Source organism: Schistocerca piceifrons, chromosome 2 (genome assembly GCF_021461385.2).
Source record: "Schistocerca piceifrons isolate TAMUIC-IGC-003096 chromosome 2, iqSchPice1.1, whole genome shotgun sequence".
Classification (NCBI taxonomy): domain Eukaryota; kingdom Metazoa; phylum Arthropoda; class Insecta; order Orthoptera; family Acrididae; genus Schistocerca; species Schistocerca piceifrons.
This window is the reverse complement of record NC_060139.1, coordinates 342531060-342552770: the sequence shown is the minus strand read 5'-3', so window position 1 is coordinate 342552770 and position 21711 is coordinate 342531060. Positions and strand designations below refer to the sequence as shown.

At 38.6% G+C, this 21711-nt stretch overlaps 1 protein-coding gene across 3 annotated transcripts in view; it reads left to right on the top strand.

Moving 5' to 3' along the window:
- Positions 1–21711, top strand: part of LOC124776759 (vacuolar protein sorting-associated protein 11 homolog) — a 195780-nt gene that overhangs the window by 106192 nt on the left and 67877 nt on the right. For all 3 annotated transcript variants that reach the window (XM_047251896.1, XM_047251895.1, XM_047251894.1), the window contains one exon: positions 6708–6861. In XM_047251896.1, coding sequence (XP_047107852.1) covers positions 6708–6861 — 154 coding nt within the window. The remainder of the gene's footprint in view (positions 1–6707; positions 6862–21711) is intronic.

Here is a 21711-nt window from a genome sequence, read left to right as displayed (position 1 = left end):
TGAGATGAATAGAATATTGTCTTGCAATAAAGCGCCTGGTAAGGCTATCATTACATTTCGTCAACTCCTGCTTGCCACTGCAGATGTGGCATCCTCTGGTGATGAGGCTGTAAATCAGATACATTTTGACGTGGACTGGGTGGCACCTGTCAGAATAGATTTACTAGTGGTTGGTGCACTTGATATTAACAGATGTATTTAAGGGGCAATCTGGGAATTGGAGCTCAGCTTCCAGGAAGACAGCCTGTATAGCTGGGAAGGACCAGAGGAAGATGCAGAGCTAGTTCTTTTTGCTGATGGTACAAGTATAGTAATCACACCCAACAAACAAGAATCAGCTGAGGAAACTGTAAATAATGTCTTTCAGAAAATTATTAAGTGGTTCTCTGCGAATGGATTCTCACTAAATTTTGAGAAAACACAGTATATGCAATTTTGTACAGTAAGCGGGATAACACTATTGATAAATATAGACTATGAACAGAAGTCTGTTGCTAAGGCAGAATATTCAAAATTTCTGGGTGTGTGCCTTGATGAGAAATTGAATTGGAAGAAACATATCGATGATCTGCTGGAACGGTTAGGTTCAGCTACTAACACTATTAGGATTATTGCAAATTTTGGTGATAAACATATCAGTAAATTAGCCTACTGTATTTATTTTTTATTCAGTACTTTCATATGGCATCATATTTTGGGATAACTCCTCATTAAGAGAAAAAGTATTCATTGCACAAAAGCATGTAATCAGAATAATAGCTGGAGCTCACCCAAGATCACCTTGCAGACATTTATTTAAGGAACTCGGGATATTCACAGTACCTTTGCAATACAGGGTTATTACAAATGATTGAAGCGATTTCACAGCTCTACAATAACTTTATTATTTGAGATATTTTCACAATGCTTTGCACACACATACAAAAACTCAAAAAGTTTTTTTAGGCATTCACAAATGTTCGATATGTGCCCTATTAGTGATTCGGCAGACATCAAGCCGATAATCAAGTTCCTCCCACACTCGGCGCAGCATGTCCCCATCAACGAGTTCGAAAGCATCATTGATGCGAGCTCGCAGTTCTGGCACGTTTCTTGGTAGAGGAGGCTTAAACACTGAATCTTTCACATAACCCCACAGAAAGAAATCACATGGGGTTAAGTCGGGAGAGCGTGGAGGCCATGACATGAATTGCTGATCATGATCTCCACCACGACCGATCCATCGGTTTTCCAATCTCCTGTGTAAGAAATGCCGAACATCACGATGGAAGTGCGGTGGAGCACCATCCTGTTGAAAGATGAAGTCGGCGCTGTCGGTCTCCAGTTGTGGCATGAGCCAATTTTCCAGCATGTCCAGATACACGTGTCCTGTAACGTTTTTTTCGCAGAAGAAAAAGGGGCCGTAAACTTTAAACCGTGAGATTGCACAAAACACGTTAACTTTTGGTGAATTGTGAATTTGCTGCACAAATGCGTGAGGATTCTCTACCGCCCAGATTCGCACATTGTGTCTGTTCACTTCACCACTAGGAAAAAATGTTGCTTCATCACTGAAAACAAGTTTCGCACTGAATGCATCCTCTTCCATGAGCTGTTGCAACCGCGCCGAAAATTCAAATCGTTTGACTTTGTCATCGGGTGTCAGGGCTTGTAGCAATTGTAAACGGTAAGGCTTCTGCTTTAGCCTTTTCCGTAAGATTTTCCAAACTGTCGGCTGTGGTACGTTCAGCTGCCTGCTTGCTTTATTCGTCGACTTCCGCAGGCTACGCGTGAAACTTGCCTGCACGCGTTCAACCGTTTCTTCACTCACTGCAGGCCGACCCATTGATTTCCCCTTACAGAGGCATCCAGCAGCTTTAAACTGCGCATACCATCACCGAATGGAGTTAGCAGTTGGTGGATCTTTGTTGAACTTCGTCCTGAAGTGTCATTGCACTGTTATGACTGACTGATATGAGTGCATTTCAAGCACGACATATGCTTCCTCGGCTCCTGTCGCCATTTTGTCTCACTGCGCTCTCGAGCGCTCTGGTGGCAGAAACCTGAAGTGCGGCTTCAGCCGAACAAAACTTTGAGTTTTTCTATGTATCTGTAGTGTGTTGTGACCATATGTCAATGAATGGAGCTACAGTGAATTTATGAAATCACTTCAATCATTTGTAATAGCCCTGTACATATACTCACTCATGAAATTTGTTGTTAATAACCCATCCCATTTCCAAAATAACAGCTACAACACTAGAAGAAAGGATGATCTTCACTATTCTGGGTTAAATCCGATTATGGCACAGAAAGGGATGAATTGTGCTGCCACAAGAATCTGTGGTTATTTGCCAAATAGCATTAAAAGTCTGACAGATAGCCAACGAACATTCAAAAACAAATTAAAAGAATTTCTGAATGGCAACTCCTTCTACTCAATCGACGCATTAAAAAAAAAAAAAAAAGTGTAAAGAAAACTTAGGTTAAAGTGACACGTTCCACATCATTACGAAATGTCATATCCATGATCTGTGGAACAAGTATTAATGTATGTATGGATGGATGGATGATGAAGTGGACTTGGGAGTAAGTGTTACAGAAATTAATTTGGAGGTGTTTGTCAATAAAGGCTGAGGTTCATTTTGTGGAAGCATGTACCAGCCACAGTGAGACGACCAGTAAGGACACCTGGGCCGTTGGGTTTGTGGAGTAGGCAACATGTGGGAGTACGAGGGATTGCTGGTGTGAGGAGGAAGATCGATTCAGGTGTCAGGTTTGGGGATGAATCTGGCACCTTGGGAAGCTACTGGAGGTCATGTTGGACTTCTGGGATGGTTTGTAGGCAGAGATATCACAAACTAGGAAGAGACCCTGAACTACATAGATGCTACAATTCATGACCACTGTGTTAGAGCCTTTGTTTGCAGGAATGATTATAAGGTTTGGATTGGTTTTCAGGTTACAGATTGTTGTGTGTCCTGTAAGAGTGATGTTGGATTCAGTTGGGAGGGATCTAGGAAAGGTAGCTGAGCCTGGGTTAGAAGTTGGGTTTTCCTGAAAGATTGCCAGTGGATGACTGGGTGGAAGAGGAGGAAGATCATCATTTGAGGGAGGTTGGAACTATTTTAAACAAAGTTCGGTGTGTAGTTTTGATTGGCATCTCTCAGTTCCCTCCAGGAACTTCCATCGTTGAATCTCAGAATTTTAAAAGCATCCATCCATGTGATCACCCTCTTATATTATCATCCATTGAGTTTATGTGGATACTCATGTGTTGTCCTTGTGCCATCCAACCAAACTCATAAAAAAAAACACTTGATAACCTTCATGCACAGAGGACCAGATTGCAAGGAATACTGTCAAAGGTGTCTCAAAAGCTCTGTTTTTTATAAAGGAGCTATATATTCTTTATGTTTAGTACCTTTATGCTTATACAAAATTACTTGAAACTTTCACAGACTGGGATGATTTTTTAAGGATTCCATAGTTCCACATTATATGGAATTTTGTTTAATTATGCATATTAAATTATTTTTGTTTTATTTGTGTGGTAGTTGGCAGTCACAGAACAGACACAATTTTCCAACAAAACTTTCTAATGTCCCACCAGTTTTCAAGAGATAGCCAACTAATAAATTTGGGATAATCATTTTTACAATGTTAGATAGTGTGAGACACTATCTACTATAGTGTTATGAATAGGAGTTGTCATATTACATTTTGCATCGATCAGACCCAGTGCTATACAGGGTTTTGACTCTCAGTCGATAGTAGTATTCAAGATCTGCCTGACTGATCATTGATCTAGTTTATAAAATGATTTGAAAATCCATAATTATAAATCTTATTGGTTATAAATAACTTAGGAATAAAAGTAACAACTCGCTTGTTAGAATAGGTGTTGAGTCATTGTAAGACACACAAACACAAGTGAAAAATTTGCTAGCTTTCATGTGAACTTTTTTTAATTTGGAATGTAGACTGGGGTGAGGGGTTGTGTCAGGTGTCGTGAATGAAGGGAAAAAAGAGGCAGGGAGGGGGAGGGAGTATAGGGGAATTGTGGCAGATTGCTCAGAGGAAGCCAGCAGATATACAAGACAGGAATGCAGGAGAGAGAGGCAGGAGTAGCATGGGATAGGCATCTGACATATAGGCACTAGAACAGGTGAGTGCATGCGGTGCATGATAACCTTGACATGGGGGTGGTTTTGGAGGGAGTGACAGAAAAGAGGAAGGGAAGACTTTGGAGAAGGAAGTGTTGGTATAAGGTCTTAGCTGAGATAGAGTCAAGGAGGATTACGGGAAAAAGGATGTGTCACAAGGAGAACTCCCATCTATGTAGTTCAGGAAATCTAGGGCTGGGGATTAAGGGGCCAGATGACAATGGTTGTGAAGCAGCCACTGAAATTGAGTACATTGAGCCGAGCAGCATATTCCACCATTGGGTTGTCAACTCTGCTCTTGCCACAGTTTGCTGGGGACTATTCATTCTGGTGGACAGCTGGTTGAAAGTTGTGCCCACATAATGTCATCTACTAGTAACAGTCTTACACTAGTAATAGTAACTACTCATAATTGCTGTTGGTAGTATCTGACATGTGATGTGTGGCATTATGATCTGGATTCTGTCCACAAGTATTTATGTATTACAATATGTGGCTGTATACGTGTAGAATCTGATACTTGCGCAAAGTAAAGTGTGATGTACACAAGTTGATATCACACATGTGCTTGAAAATGATGCAAAGTTGAAATTAGCTAATTGCACAAATTAAATAAAAAATATTAATACAGCCTGCAATGGAGCATGTTTTAATTATAAAATATTTCGAGGCTATGGATCCAACAGAAACAAAATTTTACAAGACATACTCTCTATGAGGTGATAAATAGGAAACATTACTTAGAAATGGAGAAAGCTGTAATGTTTATGCAACAACAAATTTAACACAAAATCCATTATGTCTTGGAACCTTGGGGTTCTGCAAGCATGTGACACTTTGCAACTTAAAGGATGGGATTAGTATTTTCAAAATTGTTGATATTCCTACCTGGAGTTTCCATTATTGGATTAATATTTTCTTTGCACAAGAAAGAAATATTTTATTTTAATTTCAAAGACCAAATTGTGTTTCTGTAGAAGCCTACAGTAAAACTGCTGAGCATCATAGAGTTGATTTACAGGTACAAAGAAACTCCATCTACATAGCACAGGTATCTGTGAAGTGAAAAACATATTCCTGTGTGTTAATGAATCATACTGCAACCACATTGAATGGTGCACTCTTTTCAATTTCTTTTTCTTGTTCCCTTTATATCCCCACCACCCTTCTTTCTTTCTTTACTGCTACACTTTTTGCTCTATGCTCATGATCTGCTAAACAGCAATGTGTTGAGTCTCATGCTGACTTTCTCTTGTTGAGCAGTGTCAAATGTAACACTAGGGCTAAATTTCAAACTTTTTTGGGGTGCAGAACGTTGCAATTTAAGTGCAGAAAACCAGGTTGGTCACCTTACCCTTATTCTAATCATCTATGAGAAGGAATTTTCAGACAGTTACTTCATGATTAGTGTGTCACAAGTTGACCTTGAATGGTTAAAATAAGACTGATTTTAATCATAGTAATGACAGTTCTGGTAGTGAGTAAATAATTTAGGAATAAAGAAGACCACCCACCAAATAGCAGAAGTGTTGATTCGTCAACAGACATGTACAAAAGAGAAAGAAAACTTGCTAGCTTTCAGAATAAATTACTTGTTGAACTATAGTAGATGCAAGCATGCACAACCCCCCTCCCCGAGGTGTGTGTGTGTGTGTGTGTGTGTGTGTGTGTGTGTGTGTGCGGGGGTGCGGGGGAAGGGGGGAGGGGTGAAAGGCTCAATACTGTAAGTTAGAAAGTGAGAAAATGTTTCTTACTCTCTGTGTATTGGTGTGTGCCTGTCACTGACTTGACACTTCTGCTATTCAGTGAGTGGTCTCTTTACTCCTAAATTATTTACATTAGCCGTATTTTATTTCCATATGCTTATGACTGTCTACACATTTGATTTTGCAAAGCAGGGTGGTGTAGTGGTTAACACTCTGGACTTCAGTCAGGGTAAATAGATTCCAAACCTCTATCCGACAGTTGTCAAATTATTTCAGGTGCTCACCAAAATGATTTCTTCAGAAAGGCCACTGTTAATTACCTTCCCATTCTATGAGCAACAGGTTTAAGGCTCTGTCCTTTACAATCTTGATGTCAAAAAGATCTGCAGCTATAATCTTCCTACTTTCCATGGAGCTGATGTAATTAAATTATGTTTTGTCCCAGATTTTCTGTTGCATATTTGCAAGGGACAAACCTATGTTTTAGTGTAATAGGTCCACGAGAAACTGGTGTCCATAACAATCTCCAGTCATCGGAAGCAGTGAAAAGCAATCTTTCAAATTCTTTGCAGTGTATCATGTGTGTTTGTGATGCTATGAGGCGGCATTCACATTTCAGAACGAAATACCTACGTTAAGTCCACCTTGAGCACAAGAGTTAACTGTTGGAAACAGGGCATTACACAACTTTTTTCAGGAGCTTGCTTGTCATTAATAATTTTGGGATAGGTATGATGAGTGTGATATCTTGTTCAGTTAGCCTAGTGGACAGTGAAATACAAGATTTATAGTTTTATTTATTGTTTCTATCCCCAGAAATTTATTTTTATTTTTAGTGTTTTCATTTCTTTTACAGAATTGCAAAAAGTCAGCAGTATGATTCAGAAGGCTTAGTAGATATCTTCAGACAATATGGAGATCATCTGTATGCTAAGGGAGACCATAATGCTGCCATTGAGCAATATATTAAAACCATTGGGAAACTAGAACCTTCCTATGTTATAAGAAAGGTAACTTTATATTTTAGCTTATTTTATTCCCATAAGTACTAGTGCAAGGTATGCAGTAGACCATTTTGTCTTGGAATTTTGAAAAGTAATTAAGATTTGCTGGCAGAAGTGAAGCTGTGAGGACATCTCATGAGTAGTGCTCAGATATCTCAGTGGCAAGAGCATTGACTGGACAAGGCAAGATTTTGGATTTGAGTATGCACCTGGCACACAGTGTTAACGTGCCAGGTAGTTTCGAAAGCAGTGCACACTCCATTCTGGGAACAAACCCCTAGGGCAGAAGTTCCCAAACTTTTTTCTGATTGAACATTTTGAGAATCTTGATACTTTGGTGGAACATCTTGTTTATTTTGAAGGTTAATACAATTTTTAAAAATGAGAAAACTTGTTTTATTTAGTGATTACTTCAATTTTATGTCATAACTAATCACACACAAACCATAATGAAATTTTAAAAGTCGCACACAAATCATAACGAAATTTTGAAGAAGTAATTAGTATCTTCAAGGTGTCAGAAAAAAACACTATGGAACTAATAGTTTTTTATGAAGCACTTATTCACTTCCGTTGTGTTTGTGGAACACAATTAGGGAAACACTCCCTTGGGGTGTGGCTAGGGCATTTCTCTGCAGCAACATATCCTCAAGGAGTGCTAGTCCCACAAGGTATGTAGGAGAACCTCTGTGAAGTTTGAAGGTAGGAGATGGGGTATTGCCAGAAGTAGAATGGTGAAGGTGAACTGTGTGTCATGCCTGGATAACTTGGATGGCAAGAACACTGTAAGCTAAAGACAATGTTCCAATTATGGGCTCAGGTCTGGCACACAGTATTACTATGCCAGGCAATTTGGAGAACAGCACATGCTCTGCTGGAGAGTGGAAGATTTGTTCCAGAATAGAATATAATTTATCCCTCTGGCACCAGTGACACTAATGAAATAGAAACATATTTTTTATATAACCCAATTACCATCAATGTTGGAGACCTGTTTCTTTATTTTTATCATCATCATCATCATTATTATTATCTTCAAATTATGGAATTTGGCCGGTTTTAGACCACTTATGACCTAAGGTAAAGATTCAGTCTTTTTCATCTTGTCTTTCCAGAACTTCCTCATGCATTGACTGATGGCCTGCCTCTGTTCACTTGAAATCACCCTCCTATGTTGTGTTATCTGTTGCTGGATAGGGAATTTTGCATTATTGATCAATATCCTGAAATTTTCCCAGTCCTGTATGGTTCCATCTGTGATGTTAAGTCTTCTCAGATCCCTTCTTGTGTCTCCCAACCATCCCATGGAGTTTTATAATTTGGAAATGAAATTGATCATTTTGTTTGGTAGCCTACTGTCATTCATTTTGTGAAAATGGATGTAAAATCTCTTCTATCTTATTGTACCTGTGACTGTTTAAGTTTTTTGTTATCTTTGTTCTTCTGTCTAAACTGGTTTTGGGTATTTTTCATTCTCTTGTTTTCAATAAGTCTTTCTCACCTCTTTCATTTGGTGTAAGGCTGAATCCATGTAGTGCTGATCCATATACTGTTGTGTAATGTTTAATTTTTGCCTGGAACAATACTGATCATTTATTACATTAGTTTTGGATGTATTTGTATGCTAATTTCATTTTTAAATATTTCATTTTTAAATATTTCTTTACTTGTGATGTAACCTGAGTCATTTTATTGTGTCCATTCTACTAAATATTTGGACATATCAATTCTTTGTACATTTTTTCTTTGTTGTGCTTATATTCACCATACTCCATTTTCTCATATGATATTTGTTGTCCCGTTTTAGGTGCAATTTTATGAAGCATTTCTGTCCTTAACCCCCCACCCCCCCCCCACCCCTCCCCTATAGATGTTATTGTAATATCACCGACAGAAGTGGGACATTTCACTTGGACTCTTCCTTATCTCAGATGGATTTCTTCTATGTTTTTCCCTTGCAGTGCTTTATCCCACTTTCTGATGACCTTGTCTAATACCAAATTTAAGAGAATCAGTGAGAGCCCATCACCTTGCTAAACTCCTGTGTTAGTTTTGAAGTTTTCAGAAACTTCTAGGAATTTAAGTTTTGAAGTCGTGTCTGTAAGTATTTGTTCAACAAATTATCTGGTGGTTTTGTCAATATCCACTTCTTCTAGTGCTAGGAATACAGCCTCTCTATGGAGTCATAGGGTTTTTTGAAGTTAGTGAAGGTAATGACTGTCTTAAGATTCTGTATTGTTCTGATCCTGAGGATTGTTTCCAAATTAAAATTTTCCCTTGGCACAGTCCTGATTTATATAAGCAAACATAAAGAATGTGCACTCTGAAGCAATATTGGCATTTGATGATCATTTTTTCCGTTAAAAATGGGAAGAAGGATAAAATTTTTAGTTCCTTAAAACTGTTCCAAATTAATAATCTTATGTCAGTGTCTACGATTTCCTGTCCTCTTATCCCTTTATCCAACTCTAGTCCCATAAACTTTACCCATCAATGGGAAAAACATTAATAATACATGGCACTCTGTGTAATGTCGATTTTGCAGAGTTTGCAGAATGAGTTCCGTCACAACTTTTACTCATGTCAAAACTGTCTACACTTAAGTATATTTTAACACTATAGTGCAGAAAGTAAAAAAAAAAAAAAAAATTTCTACAATGGAAAGCAGACTTGAATGAGAGCACAATAATACCTCTAACAGTTTAGTAACTGGTCTACAGCTGATACCAGACCAATATTCAACACACTCAATAACAGCAGATGCCATGGAAATTGTAAGCGATTATAACAGTTATAGCAACCTCTCCTCTTTGGACAATGTTATTAGTGGACCCGCACAAAGCAGTTGTACAGTTGAAATGAGACTGAGCATTTATAAAACCAGACAGGTAACACTCTCCATGCAGCAATGCAAATTTATTGAATACTGTCTGAATGCTAAGTAGACTTAAACTAATATTTGAGCCAATAAATTTCAAGTGCTCCTAATTCCTTACTACCTCAAGAAGCATTAAACAGCAAGTCTTCCATTAGTCAGCATATACAGTAAACAAAAAGAATCACTATACAGACAATTATGTTAGCCCACTCAGTAGTGAGGAGAAGTGATGTGAAGAAAATATCAGAAGACTGAATCCTATAACAATAGGAAAACATCTTTATGGTTACCTTCAGTGTACGAGTGACATGCAGAAACAGGATAAAAATTGAACTCTCCAAGGTGGCCAGTTCACAAATGGAATCTCCAAGAATCAATCCTTTTGAAAGCAAAATTATACACATTAAAATAGCAATGTATTAAAAACATGATCTGGATCAACTTTTTGATAAATGAATTACAAAGTGTAGATAAATTTCACATTACCTGCGATTGCACCAGTGGTAGGAATACAAATGTGTCAGCAATTTTGTAACTCTACTAATTCTAGGTCGGTATTTGTAAACAGGAAATCCCTCAAATTTGAACTGATATTTGCAAAATAGACACCTTGCAGCTATCTCATAATTGTGTCTTACAACCCTACCCCCCTCTCCATCCAGAATGCAGCATTTTTGAAGAGACAGGTGTAAAAGAAAAGGAGTAGCATTTTTTGTTGGGATACTGATTTCAGTATTAAAAAGATACGTTGATCAGCTTCCATGATGCAATGGTGCATGTCCAATTAATGTCTTGACTCCTTTCCATATTTGCATTACATTTTCCACCAAGTTGAGTTTCAATTTTGAAACTCAATAGTGGTATTATTGTGTTCTCATCCAAGTCTGCTTTCCATTATAGAAATGTTTCTTTATATTCTACACTACAAAAAATATACTGTTAAAGTATACTGGAGTGTAGACATTAGTTTCTTCCAGCAGTCTTGAAACAAGTAAAGTTGTGTGGGAACTCATTCTGCAAACTCATCAACATTAAACAGTGTGAACTATTAATGTGACCAGTCCATGTGGAGGGTCCTCATGCACCCAAACTGTGATGGCCTCTTGACTATACGAGGAATGCACAGTCCGAGCAGTTACATACTCACTCATTCTGAAGAGTAGGTGCATGTCCATTTCAGGAACTGGACTCCGAGCAATGGCCATAAAACTAGATGGGCATTGCTCTGGCCGGGTGGCTACCCTTTGGAGAACCCTCATTCCGAGAGTAGTTGGCATCATGGCAGACATCTCATGCGGTGAAGGGACCAAAGCTATCAGCCAGTGCCTGTGAGGTTCTGGCAGTCTCTTCAGACAAACTTGAGCTTCAATGTAGATAATTATGGCTCCAAGAACTTGCCCTTATTGGTCACACTATGAGTCAAAATCTAAATCAAGTGGACTTGAGAAACTTACTCCCCTCAGCTGCTGATTTGCACCCAAACTGACATAGTATCCTTTGTAGCTATTTAGCTGTTGTTCATCTGTAGATAGTATCAAAAATGTTTTTTAATGTAACGTATCACTTTGGTAAAGTGAAGTGTTGCAGAAGCATTTACTGAGTCAGCGAATGATCATCTCCTCTGTAAAAAGGTTATATAAGTATGGTGCATGGTGGAGGTACAACATACCGCTACCAGTCATTTCATTTCAAATTCCACTTGCAAATAGAGTGAGGGGAAAACGACTGTCTATAAACCTTTTTACGAGCCCTAATTTCTCTTATCTTATCTTCATGGTCCTTAGGCAAAATATACATCGGTGGGAGTAGAACCGTCTTAAGTTGGCTTCAAATGCCAATTCTCTAAATTTCCACAATAGTGCCTTGTGAAAAGAGCTTTGTCTTCCCTTCAGGGATTCCCTTTTGAGTTCGTGAAAAATCTCTCTAAACTTGCGTGGTGTCAAACCTACTGGTAACAAATCTAGCAGCACACCTCTGAATTGCTTCAATGCTTTCCTTTAAACCAACCTGGTAGGGATCCCAAACAGTAGGTCAGCACTCAAGAATGGTTCACACTAGCATGCTATATGCCATGTCCTTCATAGGCAACCTACACTTTCCCAAAATTCTCCCAGAAAAACGAAGTCAAGTATTCACCTTCTCAACCCAATGTACTCATTCTATTTCATATTGCTTTATGACATTACGCCTAGATATTTCATTGATGCGACTGTATCAAGCTGCACACTACTAATGCTGTATTCGAACATTACAGGATTGTTTTTCCTACGTATCTGCATTAACTTACACTTTTCTATATTTCGAGCTAGCTGCCACTCATTTCACCACTTAGAAATTCTGTCTAAGTCGTCTTGTACCCTCCTACAGTCACTCAATGACAAAATCTTCCAAACATCACAGCATCATCAGCAAATGACCAGAAATTGGTGCTCAATGTGTCGAGCAGATTGTTTATGTGTGTAGAGAATGAGAATGGCCCCATAACTCTTCTTTGGGGCACTCCTGATGATATACGTGTGTCTGATGAACACTCGCCATTGAGGGCACTGTATTGAGGCCTGTTACTTAAATGTATTGCAACACTTATGCTTTCAAAATATACAAAAAAGACTCAAACTTTTTTTAGTAATAAGTTGCTGTTTCCTCAAGTAATCAAAAGAGGTTATTGCAATACCTAGGAGTTTTGTAGCAGGAAATGTAACATGCTTTTTCATATACTTAACTCAGAAAGATTGATGCTGATTCTGGTTGTTGTTTTTGATAATTCTTAATTCTTTTTCACATTGAAAGTCCTGGATTTTTCTTTATATGTGGAAAAGATTTCATACTTTTTGAATAAATTTTGACATCCAAGAATGAGATTTTCACTCTGCAGCGGAGTGTGCGCTGATATGAAAAGTTTGGAAGGTAGGAGACGAGGTACTGGCAGAAGTAAAGCTGTGAGTACCGGGCGTGAGTCTTGCTTCGGTAGCTCAGTTGGTAGAGCACTTGCCCGCGAAAGGCAAAGGTCCCGAGTTCGAGTCTCGGTCGGGCACACAGTTTTAATCTGCCAGGAAGTTTCTTGACATCCAAGTTAAGCAATTTCCTTGTTTATTAACAGCTTTCACTTCCAACATCCCACATATAGACCACAACTGCTGCCTTACAACAAATCAACAACAACTGAGTAACAACTGCATTGCTCTGGCCTAACACTGACTTGTATATTGATCCTATGACAGCAAATGATACTTATAGTATTGTTATGATTGGTGTTTCATGTAATTTACATTGAAAAATGATTAATATAAATAATTTCACATGTGACACAAAGGTCAAGACGAAATTTGTGAGTGTTTTTAAGCAATTGTTTTGTCAAATAAAATTTTTACTGTCATACATTTTGTGAAATAAATCCTTGTAACAATAAATATACAAGTATGGAAAATTTCACCAAAACGGTTTGGCAGCAATTTACTGCCACCCCCTACCACCTTTCTGGACATCGGTCTTGTGATCCCTTACTTCCTAAATTGTAGCTTAGTCACTATACAATGACCTTTGTGACATCACTTTACATTTATCCTTTCATTTCTTTGTCACCACCCAATGAACCATTTGATACATTGGGCTCTCCAAAAGGGGCAACTAACAATTTTATACCTCTGCCATCATCCTCCATCCCCATTCCATCAGACTGTATCAACAAGATTGTCAGTGACATCTCCCAGTGACCACAATGTGCTGTTGTAACTGCTATCACCTGTTATGGACCCCCATCCACCAGCAGCTAGTACCATGGTGGACCAAAGATGTTACAACAGCTATTCAGGACCATCAAATGGATCTGCAATATCTCCTGCAACATCTTTCATGTACCACCCTCATATTTTTAGCTCTTGGTGAAAGCTCACTGCCTGATTAAACACAGGAAGGTAGGAATCCTGGAAGGGCTTCATCTCCTCGTGGATGTATGCCTCTTCGTCCAAGGTGTGGTCTAAGCTCTATAGTCTACTGGGCCACCGAAGATCAACAGCTTTTCTAGTTCTCCTCCTTCACAGCAATATTTCTACTGATGCATTAGCTCATGCTGTTCATCATGACGTATTTTGCTATGATGTCAGTGTCCTCTTCTTAGCTGCCTACCATTTGAACTTCCCTCTATAATCCTGAGTTATGTGATAAACTTTCACTCTCTAGGAATTGCTCCATGCTCTCGACATGTCACATGATATCGCTCCAGGCTCTGATTCGTTTCATACTCAGATGATCATAATCTGAGTGTGACTGATGGACTCCATGTGCCCAGTGTCTTCTACTGTATTAGGCTACAAGGTGTGTCCCTTCACAGTGGAGGTATAGTGGCATCATCCTGATCCTTAAACCAGACAAAAACCCTGTGTCCATTGACAGTGACCAACGGAGTAGTCTCTCTAATATGCTCTGCAAATTGGAAGGATCGTAGCCCGACAAATATGCTGGGCTCTTGAATCACGGGGCCTTTTGTTACCCTATAGTAGTGATACCCAGGAGGGGCAGTCCGCAGTTGACCATCTTTTAGCCTGGAAACAACAATGCAACAGATTTTTTCTAAATGCCAAATTTCATTGCAGTCTTTTTCACCTGCATAAGGAATGTGTCACTGCTTGATGCCATCATGTTTTACTTATGCTCCACGACTAGGACTTTAAGGTTCCTTACCAATTTACTCCTGTGCTGTATGTCAGTGACATTTTTGTTTGGTGTAGCCTTAAATTTAATGCCCATTCCAAGGAGTCAGCCAAAGGACATCTGCTTGGACACTTTCCCATGGCTTCCAGATCCTCCCACAAAAACATGAGTCGTGTATTTCTGTCATTGTAGCCTGTCCACTAGGATATTCAGAGCTTTGACGTTGTTGCATAGTCCGGATTTTTGAGACTGGTATTTGATAAAAACATCTCTGCCCATATTCATCAACTTAAGACTAACTGCATGGTGAAGCTTAATGCTTTCTGCTTCCTTGCCCACACTTCTCGGGATGTTGATCGTGCTACTCTACTCCATATTTATCATGTGCTGTTGTCATCCCAGCTCGGTCATGGTTTGCAGATTAATGTCTCAGCAGCACCTTTGGCTTTTAAATTATGTAGTACATCATCATGGAGTAAGATTAGCCACTGTTGTCTTCTGGACTATTCCCATAGAGTGTCTCCTCGCCAAAGTTGGGGTCTTACCTCTTCAGTTCTAATGGAACCAACTCTTGCTCTCTTGCGGAATCACCATACAACACTTTCCTAATCAACCAGTTTCCGACTTATCAAATTCTTTCTTCATATAGGATTTTCCTACAGGAGTGCATCTCGAGACCCTCTCCAGACCATCCACCAACGTTCCTTATTATGTTGCTCTCCATGTATTCCCAAACACTCTCCAAGTATTTCCACACATCTGGACCATGAATTAGGACCAATCTATGTCAAGGACATAAAGTTTCAGTTGCCCCCATGATCTTTCAGCATCTGTATCAGAGTGCTAAGATCACTTACACTGATGTCTGCCCCCGGTAGCTGAGTGGTCAGTGCGACAGAATGTCAAGACCCGGGTTCAATTCGCGGCTGGGTCAGAGATTTTCTCTGCTCAGGGACTGGGTGTTGTGTTGTCCTAATCACCATCATCATCATTTCGTCCCCAACCACGCGCAAGCCTCCGAAGTGGCGTCAAATCGAAAGATTTTCACCTGGCGATCGGTCTATCCCACTGGAGGCCCTAGTCACACAACATTTTATTTACTTACACTGGCAACTCTAAAGCCACGAGCAGAACATGTCGTGTTTTTACAACTCCCTTCAGTCAGAAACAGCATTTGTGTCAAAACATGTGCTGTTTTTGTATGGAGATAAGTCATTATCAGACAGAGGCATAGTTTTACTGTACACAACTCCCTCAAACATACATTAATTTGCAGTGACTTATGAGTAGTCTCCAGGCTATTAATTAGTGTTACTCTTTTCACCCTATAATATCTGCTATCCATGATCTTTCCTCTTACCTCAGTCATACTACCAGCTCGGTAGTCTTTATGTGGGGCCCAAGTCAAGTGGGTATCTCAGGAAATGAATTGGTTGCCTGTGTGGAGAGAGAAGCAACTACTCATTCACTTTTATGATCCCAGGCATGGATTTAAGAGTGCAGATAAGATCCCTACTCAGTTGGAGGTGGAACAACTCTCATAAACCCCACTCTATCGAGGAGCCTACACTACACAGCCCTTCTCCTCCTGTTCTTCCCAGAAGGAATCCGCTATCCTGCATCATCCCAACATCAGTCAAACTAAGTTAACCCATAGCTTTACCCTATGCAACGATCTACCCCACATTGTGGTTGCAGAACCTTACAGACAGTAGCTCAATCCATGTCAAATGCTCCCTCCTCCTGGCTCTCGATTTCAAGCATGGTCTTGCAAATTATTTGCCACTAATATTGGCAGACAATGTACAGAGAGGTGAACTGGTTCTTTATTTCCTCTGAGAAAGAGATTTCTATTCTGAGAACTGATGTTTTAAACTGCATTCAAGATGGGGTGGCTCGGTTGGGGTTGGGGAATCCCCTTCCACGTGCTATGCCCAATGCGTCCTCAACCCTGTTTCCTGAGCCAGTTGCCCTAGTCATTTCTCTTTCACTCTGTTTTTAATTATTTCTAGATGCAGTTAGCCTTTTTTTCTGCTGGAGCATATTTTACATTTTTAGGATTGCCCTTTTATATAGCACTTTCATGAGGGACAAACTTCAAGGCTTTCTCATCCTTGATACTAGCTGATGTCAAAAGAACAGTTGAACAAGTGATCATGCTGCTTCCTCCAAAAGAGTGGCTTCTATTCCCATCTGTAACATTGGGGGTTGGACATTCGTGGGAGGGTGTCTCCCATCATATACTGAGCCCAGGGAAACACTCGACTACATCCACTCACTTACCACTCTGATTATTTTGCACTTCCTTTTTATGATTGTTGGTTTTACTGATGCTCATGAGGTTTTTAGCCATTCCATTTTTACTGTTATGCTTGTTCTCCACCTGTTGTGAAGGAATTATTCATTCAGTTACTGTGTTATCCCTGCATCGGATCAACAGCAGTTGAATATGGGGGAGATGTGTCTAGCCCAGGGCCGGCCAAATGCTGCACAGTGTGCAGACGTGCGGAAGTGCTGCACATGTGCGCACGTGTGCGACAGCGACATCTGTTATTCGACATGTGTCCTAAATGAACGGCGGCGGCTCCTCCTCTTCCCTGTTTATGTGGTACAAGCAAGAGCGCAATATACCCAGTCTCGTTTACCCCTGGTGACCGTAACCTTAACAGAGAAGTACTGAGAAAAGGCAGGTACTGTGAAAAGCAAAGGACGGTAGATCTATGTTCTCAGTCGTTTCGATCAAGCATCAGTTATGAAAATCTCCCGCAACTGCTTGCGTTTGTCAATGAGCCGTGCTTTTGTGCCCGATATTAACTATATCATTTCTCATAACCAGCGATAAACGTGTTTCGATTTATTCCTTTCATAATTAAAAATTATTGTTTACTAACTGCTTTTTTTTTTTTTTAAATGTGTGAAGGGCTACACTCAGCTGAAGTCGATAATACGTAACATTCATCTAATTGTCGATTATTATGCAGATTTCAGACGGAACTGATGAAAGATATAGCAACAATGGTACAGGTGATCATCGAGAGGTCTGCGGTTGTCATTCTGTTCAGAGGTCAGTGAGACAGAAATTATGTGGCTGTAACTGAGGGCACCGAGGGTTAGTTATAGGAAACCTTGCATTGGTTTAATGTTATTTGAAATCATGATTAAGGTTCGTTGGAAGTCGCTAAGTGCTTTCTTTTTTAAATACTAGATCAAAAACATTACGCGTATTTATATGCCGTCGGTCAAGGTGCCTTAATAAAAACCCACGGTTGTTAACTGTATTACTTGTCTTACTGGGTTAAACTGTTAACATAAAAGTAGACGTCTCAATGAGTAGACTGTGACAGTATTTTAAATGTTTAATACGCAAAATACCTTCCCATGGCTGGCTTGCAAGCTGTAGGAAGAGCACTAGGATGCACCGGTACAGAGTATCTCAGCAAGTGGATAAAACAACATCTGTGCGTAGAAACATGCACTACATGAACGCTGACGGCTGCGGTGTGCACGCTGTGACCCGGAAGTTGCACATGTGCAGGAGCATCGCATGCATGCAGAATTTCTGGCCAGCCCTGGTCTAGCCGCAGATGAGTCCGGAGGGAGAGGTGTGGGGTGGGGGGTATTGTCTGCTCTCTGGCCTGTAGATTGGCCCTGCCTGTATGCTTTTATCTCTCATTCAGTTGTTTCTTATTTTTGGCACCAATATTGCTTTCAATATCTCAATTTTACCACTCCTACAAACTATCACAATTAATTCAATTTTATGGCTCATTCCACTAACTCTAGATGGACTCCCTATTCAGCTAGAGACTGATGACCTTGTTGTTTAGTCCCTCAATCCCCTCAACCCACAACCCATTTTTGCCGCAGTGTGACAATTCAGTCAAATTTATGGCTCATCTCACAAACTCCAAGTGAACTACCCCTTAATTGAGAGACTGATGATCTTGTTGTTTAGTCCCTTAACCCCTCAGCCAACCATCCTGGCTAAATTTTTGGAAGAAATTCTAAACCAGTTGTATGAAGAGATCAAGAGGACCACCAAAACAGTGAACCTCCTGCCTCTTGACATCACTATAGTTTCTACAAAACCTGAAAGTTATTTACCAGATTCTTGCTGTAGTTTCATGATAAATTTATGCATTGTGCAATTTTGGTAAACATTTATGGAAAGCAGTGATCAATTAATTGTTATATTTTGACTAAAGTTCAGTCTTGATCACATCATGTATGTTTTAATGATATAGGTAACCGGTTTCGGTTCTTTCTACAAAACCATCATCAGACCTGTGGATAAATTTTAAGAAATACTAGATACCAATCTTTAAATAAAATGAAAGTGTCTAATGATGTCAAAATTTAACAAGATAAAATAAAATTAATTATACCCATGGCTCCCTTAGGATGGTAGGTGGAGCTCTCCTTGCTGCTACGCAGTCAACTGATGGTTATGAGTGCTGAGCACGAGCTTAAATATGCAGAGGTTCCGCCTATTCCTGTCACACTACTTCACAACTGCCAATCAGCGTTCATAATATGACGCCATCGTCAAAGTATAAAAGTAGGAAATATACTAATAACATAAAATTGATTTATTTCAATATCTGATTAACAGATAGTTAGTATGTCTACAGCTTATTTATATTTTGGATAAAAACAGTGAACTATGATGTGTAATAGTTGTGCCCTCTATGGGCAACCTTAATACTATTACAGTGCCAGTTACATCAAAGATGCGAAAGTCCTTGGCGTTGTGGTATATATCGATTATACCGAGTCGCCTACATCACAATTGCATCTTTGTTGGATGCTGCAGAATCGTCTTATTTTAACTGTAGTTTTTATAGCAATATTCTTTATAGCAGTAGGGTAGCAGCCAAGAGTACATTCCACATTATGTATATCTGAGTAACTGATGAGACTGCTGATAAAATTTTTATAAAATCATCGATCTAATAGTTTTTATAATAATCAATGTCAATTTAATTTTTTTTTTTATGTTGTGCAGCATATTTTACATACATTGCTTTTGCCAAGGGTATAACTAGTCTTATATTTTTAAAAAACAAAAGAGTAGATGCTTTTATTATAAAATTTCGTCAAAAAGGTCGTAATAATATTTTTCGCAAAAATCTAATTGTTCATTGAGCAGCATTGATGATTTGGTTTTCAAATGAGCATATATCTCGATTTCTTCTAGGATATTCATGAGTAAGCCTTTATTTGCATAATGAAGAACTTGTAAATTCTGTTGTACTGTCCCCTCAGCATGATTATTGAATGCTATATGATGGCCAAATACAGACTTTGTTCGTGAGGTACCCGACATATGTTCTTTGTACCTTACTGCAAAATTTCGACCTGTTTGGCCGATATATATTTTCTCACAGTCTCTACATTGGATCTTGTACACTCCTGATCTGGTAGATTTTCCATTATCTTTACTTACGGTATGTCTTAATTTTTGTTGTAATGTATTGTCAGTTGTAAATGCTATTGTTATTCCAGAATTTTTGAATAAATTAGTAATTCTATCTGATATGTTTCCCATATATGTCATCTTCATGTATTTTGGATTACCTATTAGTGGAGTACTTTGTGATTGTTGTACTTTATTAAAAATGATATCTACCTGTCGTGTGTCGAAAGAGTTGGTTTTTGCAATTTGTTTTAAGATGGTCATTTCCTTTTTGATCTCATTAGCTTCTAGCGGTAATTTTAGTATTCGGTGTATCATAGACTTAAAAAATGCTTTTTTATACTTGTCAGGATGACATGATGTGGCATTAATAACAACATCAGTGGTTGTAGGTTTCCTGTATATGGTGAATAAATGTTTCCCATTGTTATTAGTTATAGTGAGATCTAGGTAGTTAATAGATTTTCGATTTTCATGCTCAACTGTAAATTGTAACTTCGGATGCATAGAGTTTAATTTTATAGCAAGTTTCTCAATTTCATCTTTTGAACCATTATAAAGCAATAATGTATCAATGTGACAATACATTACAACAAAAATTAAGACATACCGTAAGTAAAGATAATGGAAAATCTACCAGATCAGGAGTGTACAAGATCCAATGTAGAGACTGTGAGAAAATATATATCGGCCAAACAGGTCGAAATTTTGCAGTAAGGTACAAAGAACATATGTCGGGTACCTCACGAACAAAGTCTGTATTTGGCCATCATATAGCATTCAATAATCATGCTGAGGGGACAGTACAACAGAATTTACAAGTTCTTCATTATGCAAATAAAGGCTTACTCATGAATATCCTAGAAGAAATCGAGATATATGCTCATTTGAAAACCAAATCATCAATGCTGCTCAATGAACAATTAGATTTCTGCGAAAAATATTATTACGACCTTTTTGACGAAATTTTATAATAACAGCATCTACTCTTTTGTTTTTTAAAAATATAAGACTAGTTATACCCTTGGCAAAAGCAATGTATGTAAAATATGCTGCACAACATAAAAAAAAAATTAAATTGACATTGATTATTATAAAAACTATTAGATCGATGATTTTATAAAAATTTTATCAGCAGTCTCATCAGTTACTCAGATATACATAATGTGGAACGTACTCTTGGCTGCTTCCCTACTGCTACAAAGAATATTACTATAAAAACTACAGTTAAAATAAGACGATTCTGCAGCATCCAACAAAGATGCAATTGTGATGTAGGCGACTCAGTATAATCGATATATACCACAACACCAAGGACTTTCACATCTTTGATGTAACTGGCATTGTAATAGTATTAAGGTTGCCCATAGAGGGCACAACTATTACACATCATAGTTCACTGTTTTTATCCAAAATATAAATAAGCTGTAGACATACTAACTATCTGTTAATCAGATATTGAAATAAATCAATTTTATGTTATTAGTATATTTCCTACTTTTATACTTTGACGATGGCGTCATATTATGAACGCTGATTGGCAGTTGTGAAGTAGTGTGACAGGAATAGGCGGAGCCTCTGCATATTTAAGCTCGTGCTCAGCACTCATAACCATCAGTTGACTGCGTAGCAGCAAGGAGAGCTCCGCCTACCATCCTAAGGGAGCCATGGGTATAATTAATTTTATTTTATCTTGTTAAATTTTGACATCATTAGACACTTTCATTTTATTTAAAGATTGGTATCTAGTATTTCTTAAAATTTATCCACAGGTCTGATGATGGTTTTGTAGAAAGAACCGAAACCGGTTACCTATATCATTAAAACATACATGACGTGATCAAGACTGAACTTTAGTCAAAATTATGCATTGTGAATGTCTTAATTATTTTAAAATGTATTTTTAATGAAC